General features: G+C 37.9%; 1 protein-coding gene across 3 annotated transcripts in view; it reads left to right on the forward strand.

The window, feature by feature from the left end:
- The window catches only part of LOC134388060 (T-complex protein 1 subunit zeta-2), a 29603-nt gene extending 25315 nt beyond the window's left edge, over nt 1-4288 (forward strand). For all 3 annotated transcript variants that reach the window (XM_063110803.1, XM_063110804.1, XM_063110805.1), the window contains 4 exons: nt 750-883; nt 2172-2274; nt 3615-3687; nt 4216-4288. In XM_063110803.1, the coding sequence (XP_062966873.1) occupies nt 750-883; nt 2172-2274; nt 3615-3687; nt 4216-4288 (383 nt within the window). The remainder of the gene's footprint in view (nt 1-749; nt 884-2171; nt 2275-3614; nt 3688-4215) is intronic.
- Nucleotides 4289-20865: the final 16577 nt, after the last annotated feature.

The following is a 20865-nucleotide window of genomic DNA, read 5'->3' on the forward strand; positions in this document are numbered from 1 at the left end:
CCTTGTAGGTAAACAACTCTTTGAGCAATTATATTGTGAAGTAAAGCATAGAAAGGGGGTAGTAATTTTAAAATCATAGGAGATAACAGGAGAGATTATTTTTGTATATTTTGTTTTAAACATGGGTGATTCTAAAGCAAGTTTGCTGATTCTAGGAAGAGTCATAAACTTTATAAAACCATATAAGTAGATGTAAGAGTCATATTGTGATGTGAAAATTGATGTGCTTAACTGGAGCTCTTGACTTAGAATAATTAGACCACCTACATTTCTTTTCAGATAGCAGTTTGAGTTTTGCTCTAGTACAGAGAACAAGTACTTCATTGAGTCCCAAGAATTCCATACCAAAATTGTGGCCAAATTATCTTGGCCTAAAACATTTTCAAATCAGATATTATAATCAGTTACCTGACACTTTAAATTATAAATAACTACTTCTTAAATGTCATCATAAAAGAGTAAGATAAAGGTGAAAGAAATGTCTACTCTTATTTTCCAGAGAATAAAGAATGAATAAATGGTTTCTAGGCAGTTATCTGTACCTTACTTAATTATTTAATGGCATATAACGTCAGGATGCTTCATAAGACAACTGAGTAATTACTGAGCTGGGCATTTTATTTTTTTTATTTCTGTATCTATTTAAATACATTTTAGAGGTAGGCAAGATAATAGAATACACTTGAATAGCTGATTGCTTTTTTCTCTGCATGGCATGTGCTTGCCAATCATTATTTGTCCTCCCATAGGTTGTGTGGTTCCAGGGGCTGGTGCTGTTGAAGTGGCAATAGCTGAAGCTCTTGTTAAGTACAAGCACAGTCTAAAAGGAAGAGCTCGTCTTGGAGTCCAGGCTTTTGCTGATGCCTTACTCATTATTCCCAAGGTACAGCTATCCTAATGGCCAAATAACAACTGGCTAGACATAAAGGTGTTTAACTGCAAATTGCCTAGAATAGAAAGACAAGTATTTATTGGCATTTCCTTATACAGTTTTCTCTTAGACATTTTACCACTAAAGCAGGGAAACTTTTGGGATAACAGCTCAGAATCCTTGTAGAACCTTCATGAAATGGTCAAATTACCCCCTTGCTTCTTTTTCCGAGCTCCAAAAGTTGAAGTAGTTCCAAAAGTTTCTTTCAGAAATGGCTCATAGTAAAGAAGTTTAGAACTTAAAATATAATTCTATTTTACTGTAGATCTTTATTTTGTTGGTGGTATCCAAACTGCCATCACTTTACATTGTGGAAAGTGAGGATTTGGGCTGTTTAGTATTCCCAAATACTAGCTTGCATTTGTCATTGTCAAATATAATTCTAGAAAAGGAGAGGAACCAGATTTTTTCCATTTTTTTTGTGACCAAGGGACAGAGAACTACCAGTTCTTTCTCTTTGCCTTAATTTGGTTGTGACCACTTAGAAACACAGAAAACTACTGCAAATATGCTATTCTATGAATGAAAACATCACTAACAATGCCAGCAAAGTCTCTTTGATAATTGCTGTTAAAATTATCCATAATTTGTATAATCTTTGTGAATACGATATCTATTTTTTCCTTCCCCCAAAGCAGCAAAGTCAATAAGTAATGATCCTGTTGTTGACACAAATTGGTAACCCCACTATACATTGATGGTACCTTTTTCCTCATCAGCCAGTGGTTTGGGACCATTTGGAAGTGAGCCTGGTTTGGAGTGTACATATCTTTATCCCTGTTGCCACAGATCACGACTTTCCTCATAAAGATGAGGAGCACAAAGGTGCTGCAAGTATGCTGGCTTTCTTCAGCAAGTGCCTTGGAAAAACTGGAGGATGTGTGGTTAGAGGGACTAGAGGAAACAAGAATACTATTCTATTTCCTTCCACATTAAGAAAAAAATCTTTTGTAAGGAGGGAAATTAATGTAATGGGGTAGGAGTTGCAGAGCTCTAATGTTCTCATAATTTAGTATGATGTGCATAGGGGAAACACTTAAGTAAATGTAAAAACTACTAGATAGACACAATAATAATTTGACTTAGATTAGGAATGGAATTTTTCAAAAGGAGATGATGACTGTATTATGGATGAGTTATTACAAGACTAAAGGGTAGTACTTTATTTCTATATTTGATATTCATGTGTGTGCTTGAAAGCATTTCATACATATATTTATTATTTTTTAAATTCATTAAGGTTCTTGCTCAGAATTCTGGTTATGACCTACAGGAAACACTAGTAAAAGTTCAAGCTGAGCATTCAGAATCAAAGCAACTTGTTGGCATAGATTTGAATACAGGTAAGAAAATGAAGAAAAATTAGCTGCTTAATAAAGAAAGAGGTTATTCTTCAGTGATCCAGATCTTATAGTAAAGGAGTGGAGGTTTGAATGACTTTAATATTTAAATTTTGGTGACTTTAGTTTACCTTTGAACTTTTTAAAAGAAAATATTTATTATTTGCTTCTTACGATCCACACAGAGCAAAACAAATGCAAATACCTGCTCTTGAGAGCTTATGTTGTAGTGGGGGAAAGCAGGGAGTAAATAATAACCTTAGTAAATAACTGCATTTAGCATTTTAGAAAGTAATACATTCTTTGAAAAAAATTAAAGAGCAGTATAAAGATGATCATGAATGCTAGTACAGGAAGGTGGGGAGGGGGTTGCAATTTAAAGAGATTGATCAGGGTAGGCCTCATTGAAAAGATGTCTATTGAAAACAGGTGAAGGAAGTGAGGAAGTTAGCCATGTGGGGAACTGGGGATAAGTGTTCCAGGGAGAGGAAATGGCTGGTGGAAAAGCCAGTGTCTGATGTTTTTGAGGAGGAGAGGAGGTGAGAGAGGTGATAGAAGGTGAGATCATACAGGGGCATGTGGGCCAGTCTAAGGACTTTGGTTTTTAGTGTAGTAGAATAGGGAGCAATTTTGAACAGAGGTGCGACCTTGTCTAATTTTGTTTGAAGGGATCACTCTTGCTATTCTCCACTCTGTGGAGAGGAGTTAACTGAATAGCTAGAAGGTTGGAATTGCCTTTAACTGCAGTGGAGAAGAATGTATGTAGAGCAGGTTGTGGGCGAGGGGACATCAGCATTCAGTTTTGGCAGAGACAAGTTTGAAGTGTCTGTAGTCTTTCAAGTAAAATAGGCAGTTGGAGATATGGAGCCAAAGCTCAAGAAAGAGGTCTGGATTGGAGATAAAAACTTGAGAGTCATCAGGGTATATATGGTTTAAACCTAGGAGACTGGATAAGATCACCTACGGAGTAAGTGTAGAGAGAAAAGAGTAGGATCTAGGACTGAACCTTTGGGTACTCTAACATTAAGAGCTCAGGGTGGAAAAGGAGGAACCAGGAAAGTAAACAGAGAAAGAGCCACTAGTGCAAAAGAAAGAAAACCAGGGGAGTATGGTGTCCTGGAAGACAACTGAAGAAAGAATAGCCAGGAGAGTGTGATCAACTGTGTTAAGTGCTGCTCATAGATGAAGCCTGAGAAACAACCGTTGGATTTAACAACATAAAGGTCATTGATGACCTTGGCAAAAGTACTTTTGGTAGTATACTAAATATTAGAATATGCCAATTAATATTAATAGAATATATCAAGATTGTAGTACTAAAATCTTTTGTTTTTGCTTTGCAGGTGAGCCAATGGTAGCCGCAGATGCAGGAATTTGGGATAATTATTGTGTGAAAAAACAACTTCTTCACTCTTGGTAAGTTTGCACTAACATAAAGAGAAAGGCTTCTAGGGGTATAATTGGTCACATTCAATTTTCTATTACTTTTGTAACCCTACAGTGGAGAAATTCTGAAGTGTATGAAAAGGTACATATCCAGTTAAAACTACCGTCTGTCATTTTATAGTCCCTTCTATATTTTAGTTCTAGCAATTCAAGTTATAGGAAAGGGTAATTGCATTGTTTATTTAAGGGGAAAGGGAAAGAGGAAATTTTACTGAAATAGTACCAGATGCATAGTAGGGAAAATCAAATGATGTGCTAAAAATAAGCTCCATTTTGCTGGAATATGAATCTTGCTTCCACCTTATCAGCAAAAGAGTTCAAACTAGAATACAAGGGGTGATGTTTGTATTATAGTAGTTTTGTCTCATAAAATTTCACACTAACATCATTGAAGAACAAAGTACCCTTTATAGCTGAAGATTTTTGGGGGCTGGGGAGTTACGGGGAAGGTAAGGGTAGACTATTAGGCTTTACTCACCTTCTTATGTTTTTCCTTAGCACTGTGATTGCCACCAACATTCTCCTGGTTGATGAAATTATGCGAGCTGGGATGTCTTCTCTCAGAGGGTGATTAAATTCAAAATCAATTCTTCCAGAAGATGGGATTTAGTACACCTTACATCCAGCTACTGTTGTATAGCCTGAGCCTTTCTTAATTTTCACTCAGTAAATGCAGTTTATATCTTTTGGTCTTAACAGTTTCAAAAATATTTTATCAAAGTATAAAGAACACAAATATTTTCACAGTAAATTAATAGTATTGAAAGTATTTTCCCTAAGAGCTCTAACTCCCCACCCTTTATTGTATGCTATTACAGTTGTTATAAAATAGAATCTGTTATGATTTTGGGGGCAACTTCTATCAAATTAAGGAGCACAGGTTTTGGAGCACCTAAATTAATTTTTACCTTATCAAAGGGTATAAATATAGTAGGACACAATGTTTTGTTTCCTCTCAAAATTCCTTCAGTAGTTCCTCGCTGCCACTCTTTCGTCTTATAAATATGGCATCACTTTAGTGAGTATAGTATAGTATGAGTACAACTTTGTGTTGCATTGATTTAAAATACTCTATTTATTTTATATATAGTTTATTATGTTTTACCTGGCTCTTTTGCAACTTACGCTACTGTGCTAGCTCTTGTAGCTCTCTGACTAGATGGTGAGATAGAACAGGTCTCATCTGGAAAAGCAGGGATTGTTGGCACCAATACTGGGAAAATTGTTGTTTTTGGCTTCAGGTGCAACTGTTTTGTATAGGTATTATAGCAATACCTTTCCTGTTTGAAAGGCTAGTATTAATTTATTTTACTTTTTACTATTATTAGGCTCCTTGTGTTTAATTTCTTTCCATGGATGCAGGTTGATAAGAGATTAAAATACGGCAGGTGCATTAATGGAACTTCAGCCTGTTTATGCACAGAATTTAAGAAGGTTCCTTTAACAATTTAATGCCCACAATTTTATAGCCTGTTTTTTTCCACTTAATATGTTGTCAACATCTTTCCAAGTCAATAATAACACTTCTAAACTATTATTTATTTATGGTTATATGACATTTCATTGTATGGCTATACTGCAATTTATTTTACTAATTCTGTTTTTAATTTTTTTCCATTATAAACAAAGAGCTCCTTTTTAAGTTTCTGTCTTTATTCCATAGGCAGGCCTTTTAAAACAGGCATACTGTGCATATTGCCAGACCTTTTCTGTGTACAATGTTTAAATTATGAAATATTTTAAATATACCAAAAAGACAGAAAATATAATAAACACCTTTGTATGCTCTACCTAGCTTTAACAAATTGTAGCATTTTGCCATGTTTGCTTCAGCTTTTTTTTAAAGAAATGCAAAAGTACAGATGTTGTTAAAGTGCCGCCTTCCCTCACCCAATCTCCATCATATGCTTTTCCTACCCATTCTCCCTAGCGGTAATCTTTGATCCCTGTTCACTTTTTTTTTTTTTTTACTTTTAATACGTGCATATACCTCTGACAGTAAATTCTTTTGGGTTTTTAAAATGTATAAATAATATCATTCTGTAGATACACTTTTGCTGCTTTTATTTCCCGCATAATGTTTTTGAGATTTATTCATTTATTCATTTTAGCAGTTATAGAATATTCTAGTGTATTTCTATACTACAATGTATTTATCCATTGGTGGCCCTTTTTGGTGTATGTGATTTTACATCATTGTAAACACCACTGTGATAAATTTCTTTATATGTGTTTCCTCAGGCACATCTGTGAGAGTGTTTCTAGGAATTATAACCTAAAAATGGAATTGCTGGGGTTTAGGGCTCCTCATCTTTATATTTACTACATAATTATACCAGTTTATATTCTCCCCTGCAATTTATATAGTTCCCATGTCCTTACAACCTTGCCAAGTTAGTATTTTTAAACTTAATTTTTGCCAATCTGAAGGATATAGATTTATGTCTCATTTTAATAGCAGTTGCCTTGATGACTGGTGAAATTGAACATAGTTTCATAAATCTATTGGCCATTTCCAGTTCGATAAAATTGCCTGTTCATATTGTTGCCCACTTTTTTCATTGTTTTTTTTTTGTCTTTCTAATTGGTGTGAAATGTAAAGGTATAGATATATAGATGTATTATCTCATATTTATGAGATATTCTCACATATATTCTTCTCTACTTCTAGAAATTGTTCCCTATTTCAATAATGAAGATATTTTCTTATTTTATGGATTTAAAGTTTTTTTAAAAATTTTTTTTGAATTAAAAATTTTTTTATAGGAATTGTAGTTTTACAGAGAAATTGAGCAGAAAGCACAGATAGTTCCTTTACCCTCCCTCCACCCTCATGTACAGTTTCTTCTGTTATTAACATGTTACATTAGTGTGGTACATTTGTCACAATTATGAATCAGTATTGATGTTGTTAACTTAATTTTATATTAGGGATGGATCAGAGTTTCCTTATTTGGATTTGTTTCTGGTTTAAATATTTTGTTTCATTGTTTTGGTGGATTGTCATTACATCAATACCACACTATTTTAATTCTTAAAATTATAAAATGTCTTGATACCTCCTGGTAGGGTGAGTCCTCCACTCCCGTCTCTTCTTTATTTTCTTCAAAATTCTTTTAGCTGTTTCTGGATCTGATCTTTTCCCTCTTCCATATGAATTTTACAGTCTGCTTATTGAGTTATATTTTTTGATTGGGATGGCAATGATTTTATAAATTATTTCAGGTAGAATTGTCATCTCATAAATATTTTATGTCACTTCATTTATATCTTCCTAAGTGCTTCAGTTTATTAGTAAATGTTTTGTTCTGTTTTTAATAAAATTTTAAATGATTTCTATAAAAATGCGTTTATCTTTGGTTGGATTTATTCCTATGTATCCTGTTTTAGAAGCTTTTATGAATAGGATCATTTATAAAAGTTATATTTTTAATGTTTTGTTCCTTCACTGTAGACCCTCTATGAAGTTTTTGATAATTGGCTTTTGTATCCCACAACTTTGCTGAACTCTCTTATCATTGCAATAGTTTGTCTGTAGATTATTTTGAAATATCTGAGTTGATAATCAAGTTGTCAAGGAGTAATAACAATTTAATTCTTTTTTTCTTTTCTTTTTTTTTTATTTTCTATATATATATTTATTTATTTATTTTAATTTTATTTTGTCGATATACATTGTGGCTGATTATTGCTCCCCATCACCAAAACCTCCCTCCCTTCTCCCTCCCCCTTTTTTTTCTTTTCTAATTTTTTACTACTACCTCTACTGTTTTCTTATTTCATCGAGCTGGCTAAGTATATTATTATATAGAAGCAATGATGGCAGTCACCTTTATCCTGTTCCTGAATTTAAAGTGGATGTTTTTAATATTTTACTTTTTCTTTTTTCTTTCTTTTCTTTCTTTCCCTCCTTCCTGCCTGCATGCAAAATTTTGGCAGGTAACTACATGGGGTTAATTCTCTTTCTTTCTATTTCTGTTTTGCTAAGAGGTTTTCTTTTTTAAAAAAATGAGGATTGTTGAATTCTTTCAAATGCTTTTCTGTGTACATTGAGTTTTTTTCTTTAATCTGTTAACATGGTGACCAACTTTAACAGATTTTTAAAAATGTTACAGTATTCTTGCATTCCTGAGATAAACCCTATTTGATTGTGATATACCATATTCATTAATTCAGAGATGCATATATTTCACATTTTAACATTTCCGTAATTAGAATATGTTTTACAGTCAATGACATCATCTGTTTGATGTTGCTTGAACTTGGTCACCTGTAATCCCTTAGTGTTTTAGTCAACAACCATTTAAAGACCGTTTGAGGAAGGAATATGTCTTGGTTCTTGTCTGAAAACTTTCTGTTGTCATCTTCTGATAAGTTAAAGAAAACTTCAGCATCCAAACTTTCAAAATGTGTGTTCAGTGGCTTAGAAGAAAATACCAGAGATAGTAGAAGAGACTTTTTTTTTTACAAAATGTATTACTGCCTTTTGATGGCAAGAATGAACATCAAAGACTCTCAGCTGAAAAGTGATTTAGAAGATTTGAATTACCTTACTTATTTTGCCTATGTTTTCCTTGTTTTAAATGCATAAAAATGATATATGATAAAAATCTGTGTAAATAAGTCTAAAAACCTTCTTCAGTAAGTATAAAATAAAATATATGAAAGATAAGAAAGCATATGTCATGGTTGAAGTGACAGCATTTTCCTTTCTTAGTATATAAAGTAATGATGCATCTTATAATCAGTGACATTTTAGATTCAACAAGATGTGATATTAACTTTTTATACATTGGTGGACTCAATGCTAATATTTATTTAGGTTTTTACATGTGTTCATAGAAATATCGGCCTGTGGAGCCGACCTGTGGCTGACTCGGGAGAGTGTGGTACTAATAACACCAAGGCCACAGGTTCGGATCCCATACAGGGATGGCCGGTTAGCTCACTGGGTGAGCGTGGTGCTGACAACACCAAGTCAAGGGTTAAGATCCCCTTACCGGTCATCTTTAAAAAAAAAAAAAAAGAAATATTGGCCTGTGATTTTACTTGTTCTACTCTCTTTGTCTAATTTTGGTATCAATGATATATTAGCCTCCTAAAATGAGTTGGGGAGTTATTCCTCTTTTTCTTTTCTTTGGAATGATTTGAGTCAGTAAGATGGAAAGTTATCTATTTCTTGATAGGTTGTTCTGGGCCTAGGAGTTTTTTAAATGAAAGGGATAGATTTTTGACTACTGATTCAATTTTCTTCATTATTTTAGGTCTGAGATTTTCTATTTTCTTTTGAGTCTGTTTTGATAATTTATGCTTTTACAGAAATCTTTTATTAAACGATGCTTTTTCCCTTAAAGTCTTACCTTGTTTTATATTACTCTAGTGATGCTAGATCTATTTTGGTGAGGGAGGTGGGGAAGGGACACTATTTTTCTGGTATATTTTTCCTATACTTTTATTTTCTTTGTTTTCAGGTTTTAAGTAAGTCTCTAAAAACAGCCAAAAGCTAGATTTTACTATTTTTAAAAATTCATTCAAACAATATCTTTTACCTGATGAGTTTAGTTAATTTTTTATTATTACTGATATATTGGAGTTATTGCTGTTGTGAAATTTTGATACTTTTGGTTTACCCTTCTTTTTTTTTTTTAATTCTTTTTCTTCTTTTACTGCCTTCTGTTGGATCAACCCAATTTTGTTTATCCCTTTCTTTTCCCTCTGCTGGTTTGGAAACAATATATTCTATTTTTATTACTGTAGGGTTAATTTAAAAATTTTACCTTGCATACTTAACATAGTTAGCCATAGTTAACTCTCTGCTCTTCCCTAACAATACAAAGTCCTTAAACCTTTCTTTTTCTTTTGGCAGCTGGCCAGGAAGGGGATCTGAACTTTTGACCTTGGTGTTATGAACACCAGGCTCTAGCCAAGTGAGGTAATTGTCCAGTCCCCATCCTTCAAACATTTTGAATACAGTCATTCCTCCCTTGTTTTAATGTATTCTTATTCAGTATTTCAGTTCCATCTTGTATTTAAATCCCCCAAATTAGTCAAAATAATAATTATTATTTTTTAAGTCAGTTCCTATTTAGAGTTTCCGTATGCTTCCTATTTGTTTGTTCACTACTCTTTCTTGCAATTGTTTTCTTCCTTCTGGGGTCACTTTCTTTCTTTCTGATATTTATCCTTAGAGTTTCTAGTGCAAGTCTGACAGGAAAATTCTCTTAGTTTTGCTTCCCTCAAAAGATTTTTACTGTCCCTTACTATTGGGTGATAATTACCTGGGTGGAGGATTCTGAGTTATCCATTGTTTTCTCTCAGTACTTTGCAAATATTATCCCATTGTTTTCTGCTATTGTACTTTGTTGTTTTTACAAGTATTTCCAAATTCCCCTCCATAGGGGTCATAACAATTTATATTCCCATTGGCAATTTATAGAGCATGGGACCCATTTTTACCTTTTTTTTAAAAAAACAAAAAAAACAAAAAAAACCTCAGTATAATTTCATCATCCACACCCAAGCATGGTGTAGACCTAGGGCTTAGATTTCTTATGGAATTCCTGAGCAGAGTAAGTTTTCCTGCCGTTTCACTTGGCAAGTGGGTGGTGTGTGGTCAGCTTTTGTGTCACGGAATATGTACCTTTTCAAGTCTCCTGTTTCATTTAGGGGCCCTAGTTTCAACTCCTTCCTTCAAGTGTGGCCCTTTTTCTGTGTGGGCATTAAAAGCTTGACACCTAGACTAGATCTTATACCTAGTTTCTTATTTTCCCTGGCTTCTACAGTTTACATTTAGAGCTTTTCATTCTATTTCGGTTTTCTCTTGAAGAAAATTTCCCTTTCTGTCTTTTGAATTCAGCCATATAGTTTTTTTTCCTATTTATTTATTTTAATTGTGTAATATATATATATATAAATAACATGAATTTTACCATTTTAATCATTTTTAAATGTACAGTTCATTGGCATTAAGTAGATTCACATTGTTCTGCAACCATTGTTACTATCTTTTATCTCCAGAACGTTTTTCCTTTGCAAAACTGAAATTCCATTAAACAATATCTCCCCATTCCCCTACCCCAGCTGCTGGTAACCACCATCCTACTTTCTGAATTTGACTAAGTACCTCATATGAGTGGGATCATATAGTATTTGTCTTTTGGTGAGTGGCTTATTTAGCATAAGGTTGTCTAGGTTCATCCATTTGTAGCATGTATCAGAATTTCCTTTCTTTTTAAGGATAGATAGTATTCCATTGTATGTACCTACTACATTTTTCAATCTATTCATCCATTGATGGGCAGTTGGGTTGCTTCTACCTCTTGACTACCATGAATAGTGCTGCTATGATTGCAGGTATACAAATATCTGTTTCCCTGCTTTTAGTTCTTTTGTGTATATACCTAGAAATGGAATTGCTGGATCATACAATAATTATATTTTTTATTTTTTGAGGAATTTCCATACCTTTTACCCACCAACAGTGCACAAGGGTTTTAATTTCTCTACATCTTCACCAACACTTGTTATTTTTTGATAATAGCCATCCTAGTGGATGTGAAGTATTATCTCATTGTGAGCCATATATTTCCTCCAGCATTTTTATGTTTGTAAATTGGGGGTGAGGTGGAGGGTGGTCTACATTAGCTAAGTCTTCTATGTGCTAGAAGTGCTAGACTTATCCATTTTTAATGCAAATTGTTTAATTTTTCTATCCTTTGGAGAGTATCCAACTTTTAAGTACATGAAAAATTCATGACAGTTCCCTTTAAAGTAAAAAAGAGTTTATCCTAGGATTGTTTCATAAATCTCCTGGTTTCAGTTAATGTATCATAAGCCAAGAGTTGTTATCCCCCTGTCTGCCATTCTCCTGTTTGTTCCTTACCTATCTTCCTTTTATAGCCCTTTCTGTAACAATAACTATTTATTTTCAATCATTTTATTGGTGCCATCACTATTGCTTTATGTTTTGATCCTGTCTCATAGTCATACATTACCACCCTCCCAGCCTCCCACAATACCACTGCCATCACAGGGTTTTGGCTCTTGCACATAATTCAGTTTAATATCTCTAAGTATTAAGGCCTTGTGACAGTCCATTCACTCTTCCTTTACAGCTGCCTATATAATTGTCAAAGAGATCTAGGGAAACAAAGATATAATCATTAAGAAGATCCCCAGTGACTCTGTAAATAGTTTTGCTTTCCTTATCCTTTTCTAGATTGAGGTCTTTAATATTATCAGTGAGGAAACTAAGTGCCCCATGAATTAGATTTAATCTTCAATCATACTTTTCCTGGCCAGATGTTTAGACTATATAGGAAAGGGACAGAGATGGGAAACTGGAAGATCAGTGTTTTGGCTGGCTTTAGTGAAAAACAAACATATGCTGCTAAGTGTTTTATAAAGACTGCCTTACAACATAGAGTTAATTTTGGATTCCTAACTACCCTGATCTTTAGCTATTTCTTAAATATTAGGCCTTCTTTGAAGAATGTTGGGCCTTTACTGAGGAATGTTATGTTTGAGGACAGGGAGAGGAGGGAAGTACCAGGATGCTGGTATTTCCCTAGAGCTTACAGGTGGTAAGAATGGTTTTCCCACGAACCTGACTTTCCATCTTCTCCATGCTCAGCAGAATCCTTGGTGTTGCTCATCGTGACTGTCATCAGCTCAGTTCTGCAATGACTGCAATTTCCTTTCTTCTGAGACTTTCTCAATTGCTTAGTGCAAGAATCAGCTGGCATAGCCCTATGTCTGCTCTCTGCCTGGGCTGGGATGGAGCCACATGTTTTATTGGACAAATAGCCTGTGGGCCTGAATCTTGCTCATATCCATGCCCTGGAGATAAATCTAGATGCGGATGTTGAGGAATAGATTTGGGCCATATGTTTGCCTGGCAGATGCTTCACAAAAGCTCATGGTGCATAAGGTAAGGTTTCAAAAGCAGTGAGCTTAAAAGGATCTTCCCTATTGCCTTTTTCTTTTGTAGCCCTGGACCTGTACACAAGGACCAGTTTGTCATGCAGTGTTGGTAAGTGGAGGTACTATTGATATATGGGAGGTACCATTCATTGTGCTTGACTGTTATACCCATTGTAGGATGTTTTGCATCCCTGGCATTCAGATACTGAAGACCATTGGCACCCTTCATTCCTTGTGACAGTCAAAAATGACCCTGAATTTCCAGATGTCCCCTGGAAGATGGTACCAGTGACAGAAACTTTAACTGTTCAGGTGTCTACTCAACTATTGTATCATTGTTTGGATTATTTGATTCTTTGTCTTCACTGAACCTCAGTCTGGAAAGTACTTCTTTGTATCCTACACCCCAATCCAGATTAGAGAATGTGATGGGCTGTCCTATGGGGAGGACAATGCTGGAAACCCCCTCTGTCATGGAGTTGTTTTTGTGGAGGGGGGTTGTGTTGGCAGCTAAGAATGTTGGCTCTAGAGCCATAGCATGTGGGGTCATATTCCGTCTCTGCCATCTATTAGCTGGGTGACCTGGGCCAGTTATTTAACCTCAGTTTTCTCATTTGTAAAGGGGGAATAATACTGATCCTATCTTACAGGTTTGTTGTGAGGATAAGCTAGTGTATTTAAATTGCTACTCACATAGTGCTTGGTCCGTACTTTGTGCTTAACTGTTTAGTTATTATTATTTTTGTCATCATCAATTGTATTTATTAGAGAAGGGTTGGGCACGCAATTTGTAACATAAATAGAGAAAAATCAACCAATGACAGTAACCCTGCAAGCTTCTGCCTCTAGTGGTGGAGGAGAATTGTCAACACTGCTTTGGGCTGTAGGACCAGGATCAGTTGCCTGGAGGCAGGTTCGAGAGTGTGCCAGAGGGGTTTGCCAAATGAGTGCTTTCCTGTTTTCCCTTTTGGAATTCTCCGATATTCTACCCCAGAGCTGTGGCTGACGACACTTGTGCAATTTTGGGGGGCCTAATATTATTGAAAGGTCACAAGACCTGTAAAGCCATTTTCCCTACAGTGCAGGGAAAATATTCATGTCTAAGCACTGCATGACATAAGCTGAGAGGTCTTTTCTGTTACTCCAAATTAAACTTTCTAGAGATGCAGGCTTAACCTTTCACATACACTTGTGTAAGCCAAGGGAGTATGGTTTCTTTTTTTTTAATTTATTTTTTTTAATTGAATCATAATTGATTATACATATTTTGGGGGTTCAACATTGAGATATGTTGATCAATATTACTAGCATATATATTGTTACAAATCATAATTATTCTTCATGTCCCTTGTCCAATCTCTCCCCATCCCCCTCTCCCTCCCCCCTCCCCCCTTTAATTACCTTAGATTTCTTCTCTCCTTCTGAAAGAGTAATGGTTACTCTGTTGATTTGTTGCCTAGATGATCTGTCCAATGCTAAGAGGTGTGATCAGGTCTCCCAATATTATCATAGAGCAGATGCTTCTTCTGTCACTCTGAAATGGGCTTTGTAGAGAGAGACATCCTTTTCTTTATCTCTGCTGATGACACTCCTTGTGTCAATGCACTCCAGTGACTAGTGGACCAACCGCATGGTGGTTGTGTTGTCTAGCCACTTTTGTGGCAGCCGCGGTTATTGTGGTGGCTGTGGTGGGCCACCCACATGGAGGTGATGTTTTTGGCATGCTCCTTGGCACTGGCAGTGTGCCTGGTTGTGGGGTGTGTCTGATCCCTGGCTCCATGCCTTGGGTCACTGAGCAGGCCCTGAGGCACTGGCATGGTGTGCCTGGTTGTGTGGGGGGGTCCAGTCCCCGACTCCCTGCCCTGGGTCACTGGTGGGCCCCAAGGTGCTGGTGTGGTGTGCCTGGATGTGGGAGTGGGGTCCAGTCCCTGGCTCCAAGCCTGCAATTCCAGTCAGGCCCCAAGGCACTGGTGGTATGCCTGGGCTGGAACTAATTTTTTGTCCTTTGCTTCTAAAATGGGGGAACTTCCTGTGGGAACCAGCACTTGAGCTATGTAGTTGAGCTAACTTGCTGCTTTGCTGCTGTTTCCCTAGGGAAGGCTTTTTGTGCTGTTCAGGGTTTAATGGTTGACTGTAGGTACTTCTGGCTCTCCAGAAACCCAGTGGATCTGGGTTGTATAGAAATTCTGATATGGGCCTGAGTTTTTTCATCAAGCTGCACCCCATGCAATTCTGCATTCCTGACCAGTTTCCTCTGGTCCTGTGCTGATTGGGGGGCAGGCCAGCTTTCCTTGCTGTGTCCCAGTGTTCTCCCGGTGGGCCTGTCTCCCCCACTGCCCATGCTCCAAACACTTCCCATGGGATGGGCCTTGTGCTGATCCCTTGCGATGACTCACCAGCCTCTGAATGGCTCCCTTTTTTCAGTTGTTCTGGCTCCTCACTCTGGTGTGGGTCCACGGGAACCCCATTAGTGGTTTTGCTGTCCTGGGGGCTGCCAAGGCCCTCTCCTCCCCTGCTGCCTCCAAGCAACTCCATCCGAAGGGCACAGCTGCAGCTTCTGCTGGCTCCTGCTCTGTGTGCTCATCAACTCTAGCCTTAAAGCAGCTATAGCCTGAAACTCTCAGAGCAGTTTTTTCTTTCTCTCATCGTGGTTTTTCCCGCCTTCTTGAACTCCGTAGGTCTCTCCTCCTCTTCCCTGAGCTCCAGAGGCCCCAGCTTGGCTGATGTTATAGTTTTATAGTTGTAAATTGGTTGATTTGTGGGAGAGAGTGACTCTGGGAACCATCTATTCCACCATCTTGACCAGAACTCCCATGGGAGTATGGTTTCAAGGACTGAGAATATCCCACCACTCAAATTTCCCTACCTCCTGTGGCTAAAATTTCAACATTAGCATTTAAATTCTTTTGTATTAAGCATTATCTACTTTCTGTTTTTTTTTTTTTTTTTTTTTTTTTTTTTTTAAGGCAAGTGTGTGGCAAAGAGTTATAGCAGGGCTAACTCCTTTGAAAGGCCTGCTTACAAGATTGATCTTTGGTTTGTTACCATCTGCAAACTCGGCTGCCTTCTCACTCTAAACAAATGATCTGAAATTCTAAAAGTTGATGCAAAGATTGGAAGCTTTATTCAGATAACTGATATCTGGGGGATGAGCAGGCTAAAATCATCCTATCTTCTGATGCCTGATCTGGCATTTATAAAGGGAAAGAGGCGGGAAGGTGAGGTAAGAGTTTTATCCTACAGGCAAAGGTGGAGGCTGGTCATGGGATCAGCAAAGGGTCTGAGTCAGATGCCAGGGTCCCATGATGGACTGGGTGCTTTGGCATCATGGACTCTGTAGTTGGTGGGCTGGTCAGCTTCAAACCCTTGATGTTATCTCAGGGTCAGAGTCCTTATCTCCTAGGGAGAGTTCAAAGTCAATAACTTCAGTCAAGCATCACTGGAACATAAAAATACCTGACTCAAACTGCTAACTAATGTTGATGTAATTTTTCTTTAAGTGAGAAGGTGAGTTAATCAGCTAGGGTGCTTTGCCTTTTTGGAATTCCTTTTTTTGCATTTGATTTGGAAAGATAAGAAAAACAAGAACATTTAGTTTCAATTCTTAATATTAGGTGTGCAACATCTAAAGTAAATCAACATAAGGAGATGTAATGGGAGATAAACAGAAATAAACTTTTGAGAAGGATCCTTTGGGGCATGATTTCATCCCTGGGAAGTTTCAGCCTTACAGTTAGTTTCTCAATTACTCTGTGAATCTCAAGGAATTGATGATTATCAGTTCCTAAGTTAATGGCTAACTGAAATTTTCTGCTTGGTCTTAGCTACCCCAAAGATGGCAATTTTCTGGGTACGGTCCCTTTCAGGTTGGCAACTGGGAACTTGATTTGGGAGTGTTCCTATTATCCTGACTGGTAAGAGTGTATCACTGTGTCTAAACTGTCAAACAATATGGTTTATGCTGAACACTTTCTCTTTGATAGTCTGTAATTTGGGTATATTGGGTTTGTATGGGGTTTGTATTAGTCCACTCCTGTTGCTTATAACAGAACACCTGAAACTGGGTGACATAAATAAATAGAATTTATTTCTGTGGTTTGGAAGCTGAGAAGTCCACAGTCCAGGGGGTGAATCTGGTGAGGGACTTCTTAGTGGGAACTCTTTACAAGGACTGTGGCAACCAAGGTGTCACATGGCAAGAATGGGCTGAGCAAGAAAGAGCTAACCTCTTTTGGTTTCCCTTTAAAGCCATCAAAACAACACCCATAATTCCATGAATGGATCAATCCATTCACAAGGGCAGAGTTCTCACAATCTAATCACCACTTAAAGGCCCCACCTTTCAATTACCATAATAGGATTTCCCACACTCTTGACACTGTTACAATGGAGATTTAGTTTCTAATACATCAACTTTTGGGGGACACATTTAACCCATAGCAGGGTTCCTATGTGAATAGCCTCTAATAAAGATCCTGGGCACTGAGTCTCTAATGAGCTTTCCTGGTTGGCAACATATCATACATGTCACAAATTGTTGCTAGAGGAATTAAGAATGTCGTGTCTTACTCTGCTCAGAGAGGACTCTTGGAAACCTGCACCTTGTTTCCTCTGGATTCATCCCATGTACTTTTCCCTTTGCTGATTTTGCTTTATCTTTCTCTGTAATAAACCACGGCCATGAGTGTAACTACATGCTGAGTCCTGAGTCTTCTAGTGAATAATTGAAACTGGGGGTGGCCTTGAGGACCTCTGACACAGCAAGTATCTCTTACAGGAAAAGAAAACTACAGACAATATCTGGGCAAAAATCCTCAATAAAATATTAACAAGCCCAATCCAAGATCGTATAAAAAAAATTGTGTGCTGTGAACAAATAGGATTTATCCCAGGAATGCAAGGTTGGTTTAACATTCAAAAATCAAGTAATGTAATATACCATATTAATAGAATAAAGTAAAAAAAAAACGCACAATTTTCTTAATATATACACAAAAAATCATTTACAAAATTCATGATAAAAACTCAAACGTACAGTAGAAGGAAACTTCCTTAACCTGATAAAAGGCATCTGCAAAAAACCTACAAGAAACATCATAAGGGCGAAAGCCTGAATGCTTTCCACCTAAAATCAGGAACAAAGCAAGGGTGCCCACTCTCCTCTCTTCAACACAGGTCAAAAGGTTTTAGCTAGTGCTGTCAGGCAAGACAAGAAAATAAAACTGTCTTATTTCCAAACAACATGATCCAGTCTCTAGAAAATTCTAAGAAATTCATAAATACTTGTGTTCCTGAGAAAAGAACACATTGCCAAGTTTGCAAGAGAATGAGTTTATGGAACTTTCTTCTAGCAGCCCTGAGAGAACCTGGCAACTTGGAACTTAGGGACAGAGGAGATATTAAATGGGAAATTAAAAGTCGGCCTTCTGCCTGGTATGTTGTTAACTTATCTACCAGAGTGCCCAGGTAAGGAGGAAGAAAATCTCTTCTGATGTGCATCAGACAAGAGCAGAGGATTGTAGAGCTTGTGAGCTGTTTTAAACTCTACTGTAATGCCTGTGCCTTCTCATGAATTACTGAGAGTGAATTGTCCACAAGGCTTTTACCGCAGGGATGGGAGGATCATGGCTTTTGGAGCCAGAAAGACTCAAGTTTGAATCCTGCTGCTTTTCCTTACTTAGCTGTGGAATTTTGGGCAACCAGTCAGCCTCAGTTTCCAAATGGGAAGATGGTAAAACTATTGTATCAGTTAAAAGATGTATTTGGCTGCTAGCAACTTAGATCAGTAATAATACTAACTTAAGCATTGTACATATTTATTCCTCTGCCATGTTCAGAGGCAGAGAGATCAGGAGTTATATGTGGTTTCTCAGTATCATCTGGGGCCCAGACTCCTATTTTTTTGTTCTGCTTTTCTGAGCACATGATCTACTCAAAGTTGCCTTTATGATCCATAATGTGTTTTGGAACTTCAGCCATCATAAGTGAATTCCAGGCAGGGAGCAGGAGAAAAGAAGAAAGGACCTATCGCAGCAGTGTCACTTCCTTTAAAGGAGCTTTTCCAGAAGTCCCACACAATGGCTTCTTACATTATGTTAGCCAGAATTTAGCCCTATGGCTACACCTAATTGCAACAGAGGCTTTAAAATGTAGTCTTTAGTTAGGCGCACTGGCAGTAAAACCAGCATTCTCATGCCATGGAGGTAAATAGGTAAAGCAGCCTCAGCCACATCTACCCTGCTGAGCTGATAGAAGGGTTCAGTGATGTAATGCACGAAAAATACCAAGCACAGAGAAGGAGCTCATGAATGCCCTCCTGCGATGTGCTTTAGTCAAGAGTAAGATGTCTGTTCCTGATGGGGCTGTGTATGGGGTGTGGGTGACTGGCCCTAACCAAGGCATCCTTCCAAGGGCAGTGTCTCGCCTATGTTTGAATACTTAGCTGAGTGCCTCCCACTAAATTGGTGCCCATAAGTGCCTTTTGGATGAATGGAAGAGCATCAGAGTTGGAGTCAGGCAAACCCTGTATTTGAATATTGTCTTTGCCACTCCCTAGTAAGGTTACTTAACCTCTTGAGTCTCAGTATCCTCATCTGTAAACTGGGGATGGTAACATGGATCTAATATGAAGGCACAGTGTAAACTTCCCAAGCACCAAATGGATAGCATCGACATTGAATTCTATGGGGGAGAAAATAGTATGAAAGGCAAAATCTGTCCCCTGAGCTTCCCCCTCTGCCCCTTGCTCAGCCTGGTTCTCTTCAAGCCATCTTCGTCCATTTTACTTACTGTCTAGAGCATCCTACATAGCTATGAGCATGGACTCTGAAGCCAGCCCACCTGGTTCCAATCCCAGCTCTGCCACTTAACTGGTCAACTCTTTAATAAATTGCTTAACTATTCTGTGCCTCAGTTTTCTCATCTATAAAGTGGGGATCATAATAGTACTCACCTCATACGGTTTTGGGAAGTTGAAGGGACTTAATACAAAGTTTTGAGTACAGTGCCTGGCACATAGTGTTAGCTGCTATTATTATTATTTGGCATCTCTGCCTGCTTTGTCTACATTTCATGTTCATTTCCCTTCTCCACTGAAATCCACATCCTCTTGTCTCATGAATGATGAAGCACTTCTTCCTGCCTCCCTGTAGCCATGTGGTGAGCTCTTCTTCACCATCCCACTTCTGGGATGCCTCAGAGGATGACAGTTTTCCACCGCCATGTCCTCATGGCAGAGCATGGGCTGGGGAGTGGGCTGTTGCTATGGTAGGAAGGCTTCTGCCAGAAAGGGTCTACCGTATTCCCACCCCCACCCATCACAATGACCTGAGAGCCCCCCCCCACCTCTCCAGCCTGTCCTGCATCCTCTCCAGCCATGCTGGCCTCCCTGCTGTTTATCCTGCCAAACTTGTTTCTGTCCTGGGGACTTTGCCCTTGCTTTTCTCTCAGCCTAGAATACTCTTCCCCAGGACCCTTGTATGGCTTACCCCCTCACTTAATTTAGTCATACTTAATTTTGTAAAAAATAGCCCCACATCCTGCCATGTTCTGTATCTGCTGCTGTATTATTCTGCAGACTGCTCATCACTACCTGAGATTAAACTGTTGAAATTGTTTATTGTTCATCTCCCTGCAAACCAGAATGGAAGTTGCTTTCTATCCCCAGCAAACCCTCAGTGCCTAGAGCACATAGTAGGGGCTCCAGGAGTTTTTCTTGATGGAGTGAATGGCTAGTTAATGCTGACCTAGGGATACATTCTCTGGCTATGTTTCTCTTTTGGAGGGATGAGCAAAGATCCCAAGAGGTGGGGATGAACTCTGGGGTAGAATAGGGTGGGAGAGGCTGGTTGTCACCTAGTGGGCTTCAGTAGCAAGGATTGGGATGCTGTGGTAGGACCCTGTCATAGCTGACCCTGACAGTCTCCTCTCTTGGCCCCAGACCGAATGCTTTAGTAATTATAGATAGGTACAACTAGTTAACTTCATATACATTGTCTCTTAATTTTCACAACTATTGTAATTAACTCAGGGAGGCAGAGTCCACCTTATTCTAAGGATGAATTTTCTAACAGAGTTGACCACAGGTAAAACTGGCTTCAGTGTGATTCTAGGAGACCAGGCCAACTCTTGGTAGGAGAGTTTTGGTAGGCGTGCAAGCCTTGGTAGTTGAATTGCATGGACTTTGTGATCCTTTCAAGCCTGCAGGTTTATGATTCTCCAACCTTA

This window comes from Cynocephalus volans, chromosome 10, assembly GCF_027409185.1.
Source record: "Cynocephalus volans isolate mCynVol1 chromosome 10, mCynVol1.pri, whole genome shotgun sequence".
Classification (NCBI taxonomy): domain Eukaryota; kingdom Metazoa; phylum Chordata; class Mammalia; order Dermoptera; family Cynocephalidae; genus Cynocephalus; species Cynocephalus volans.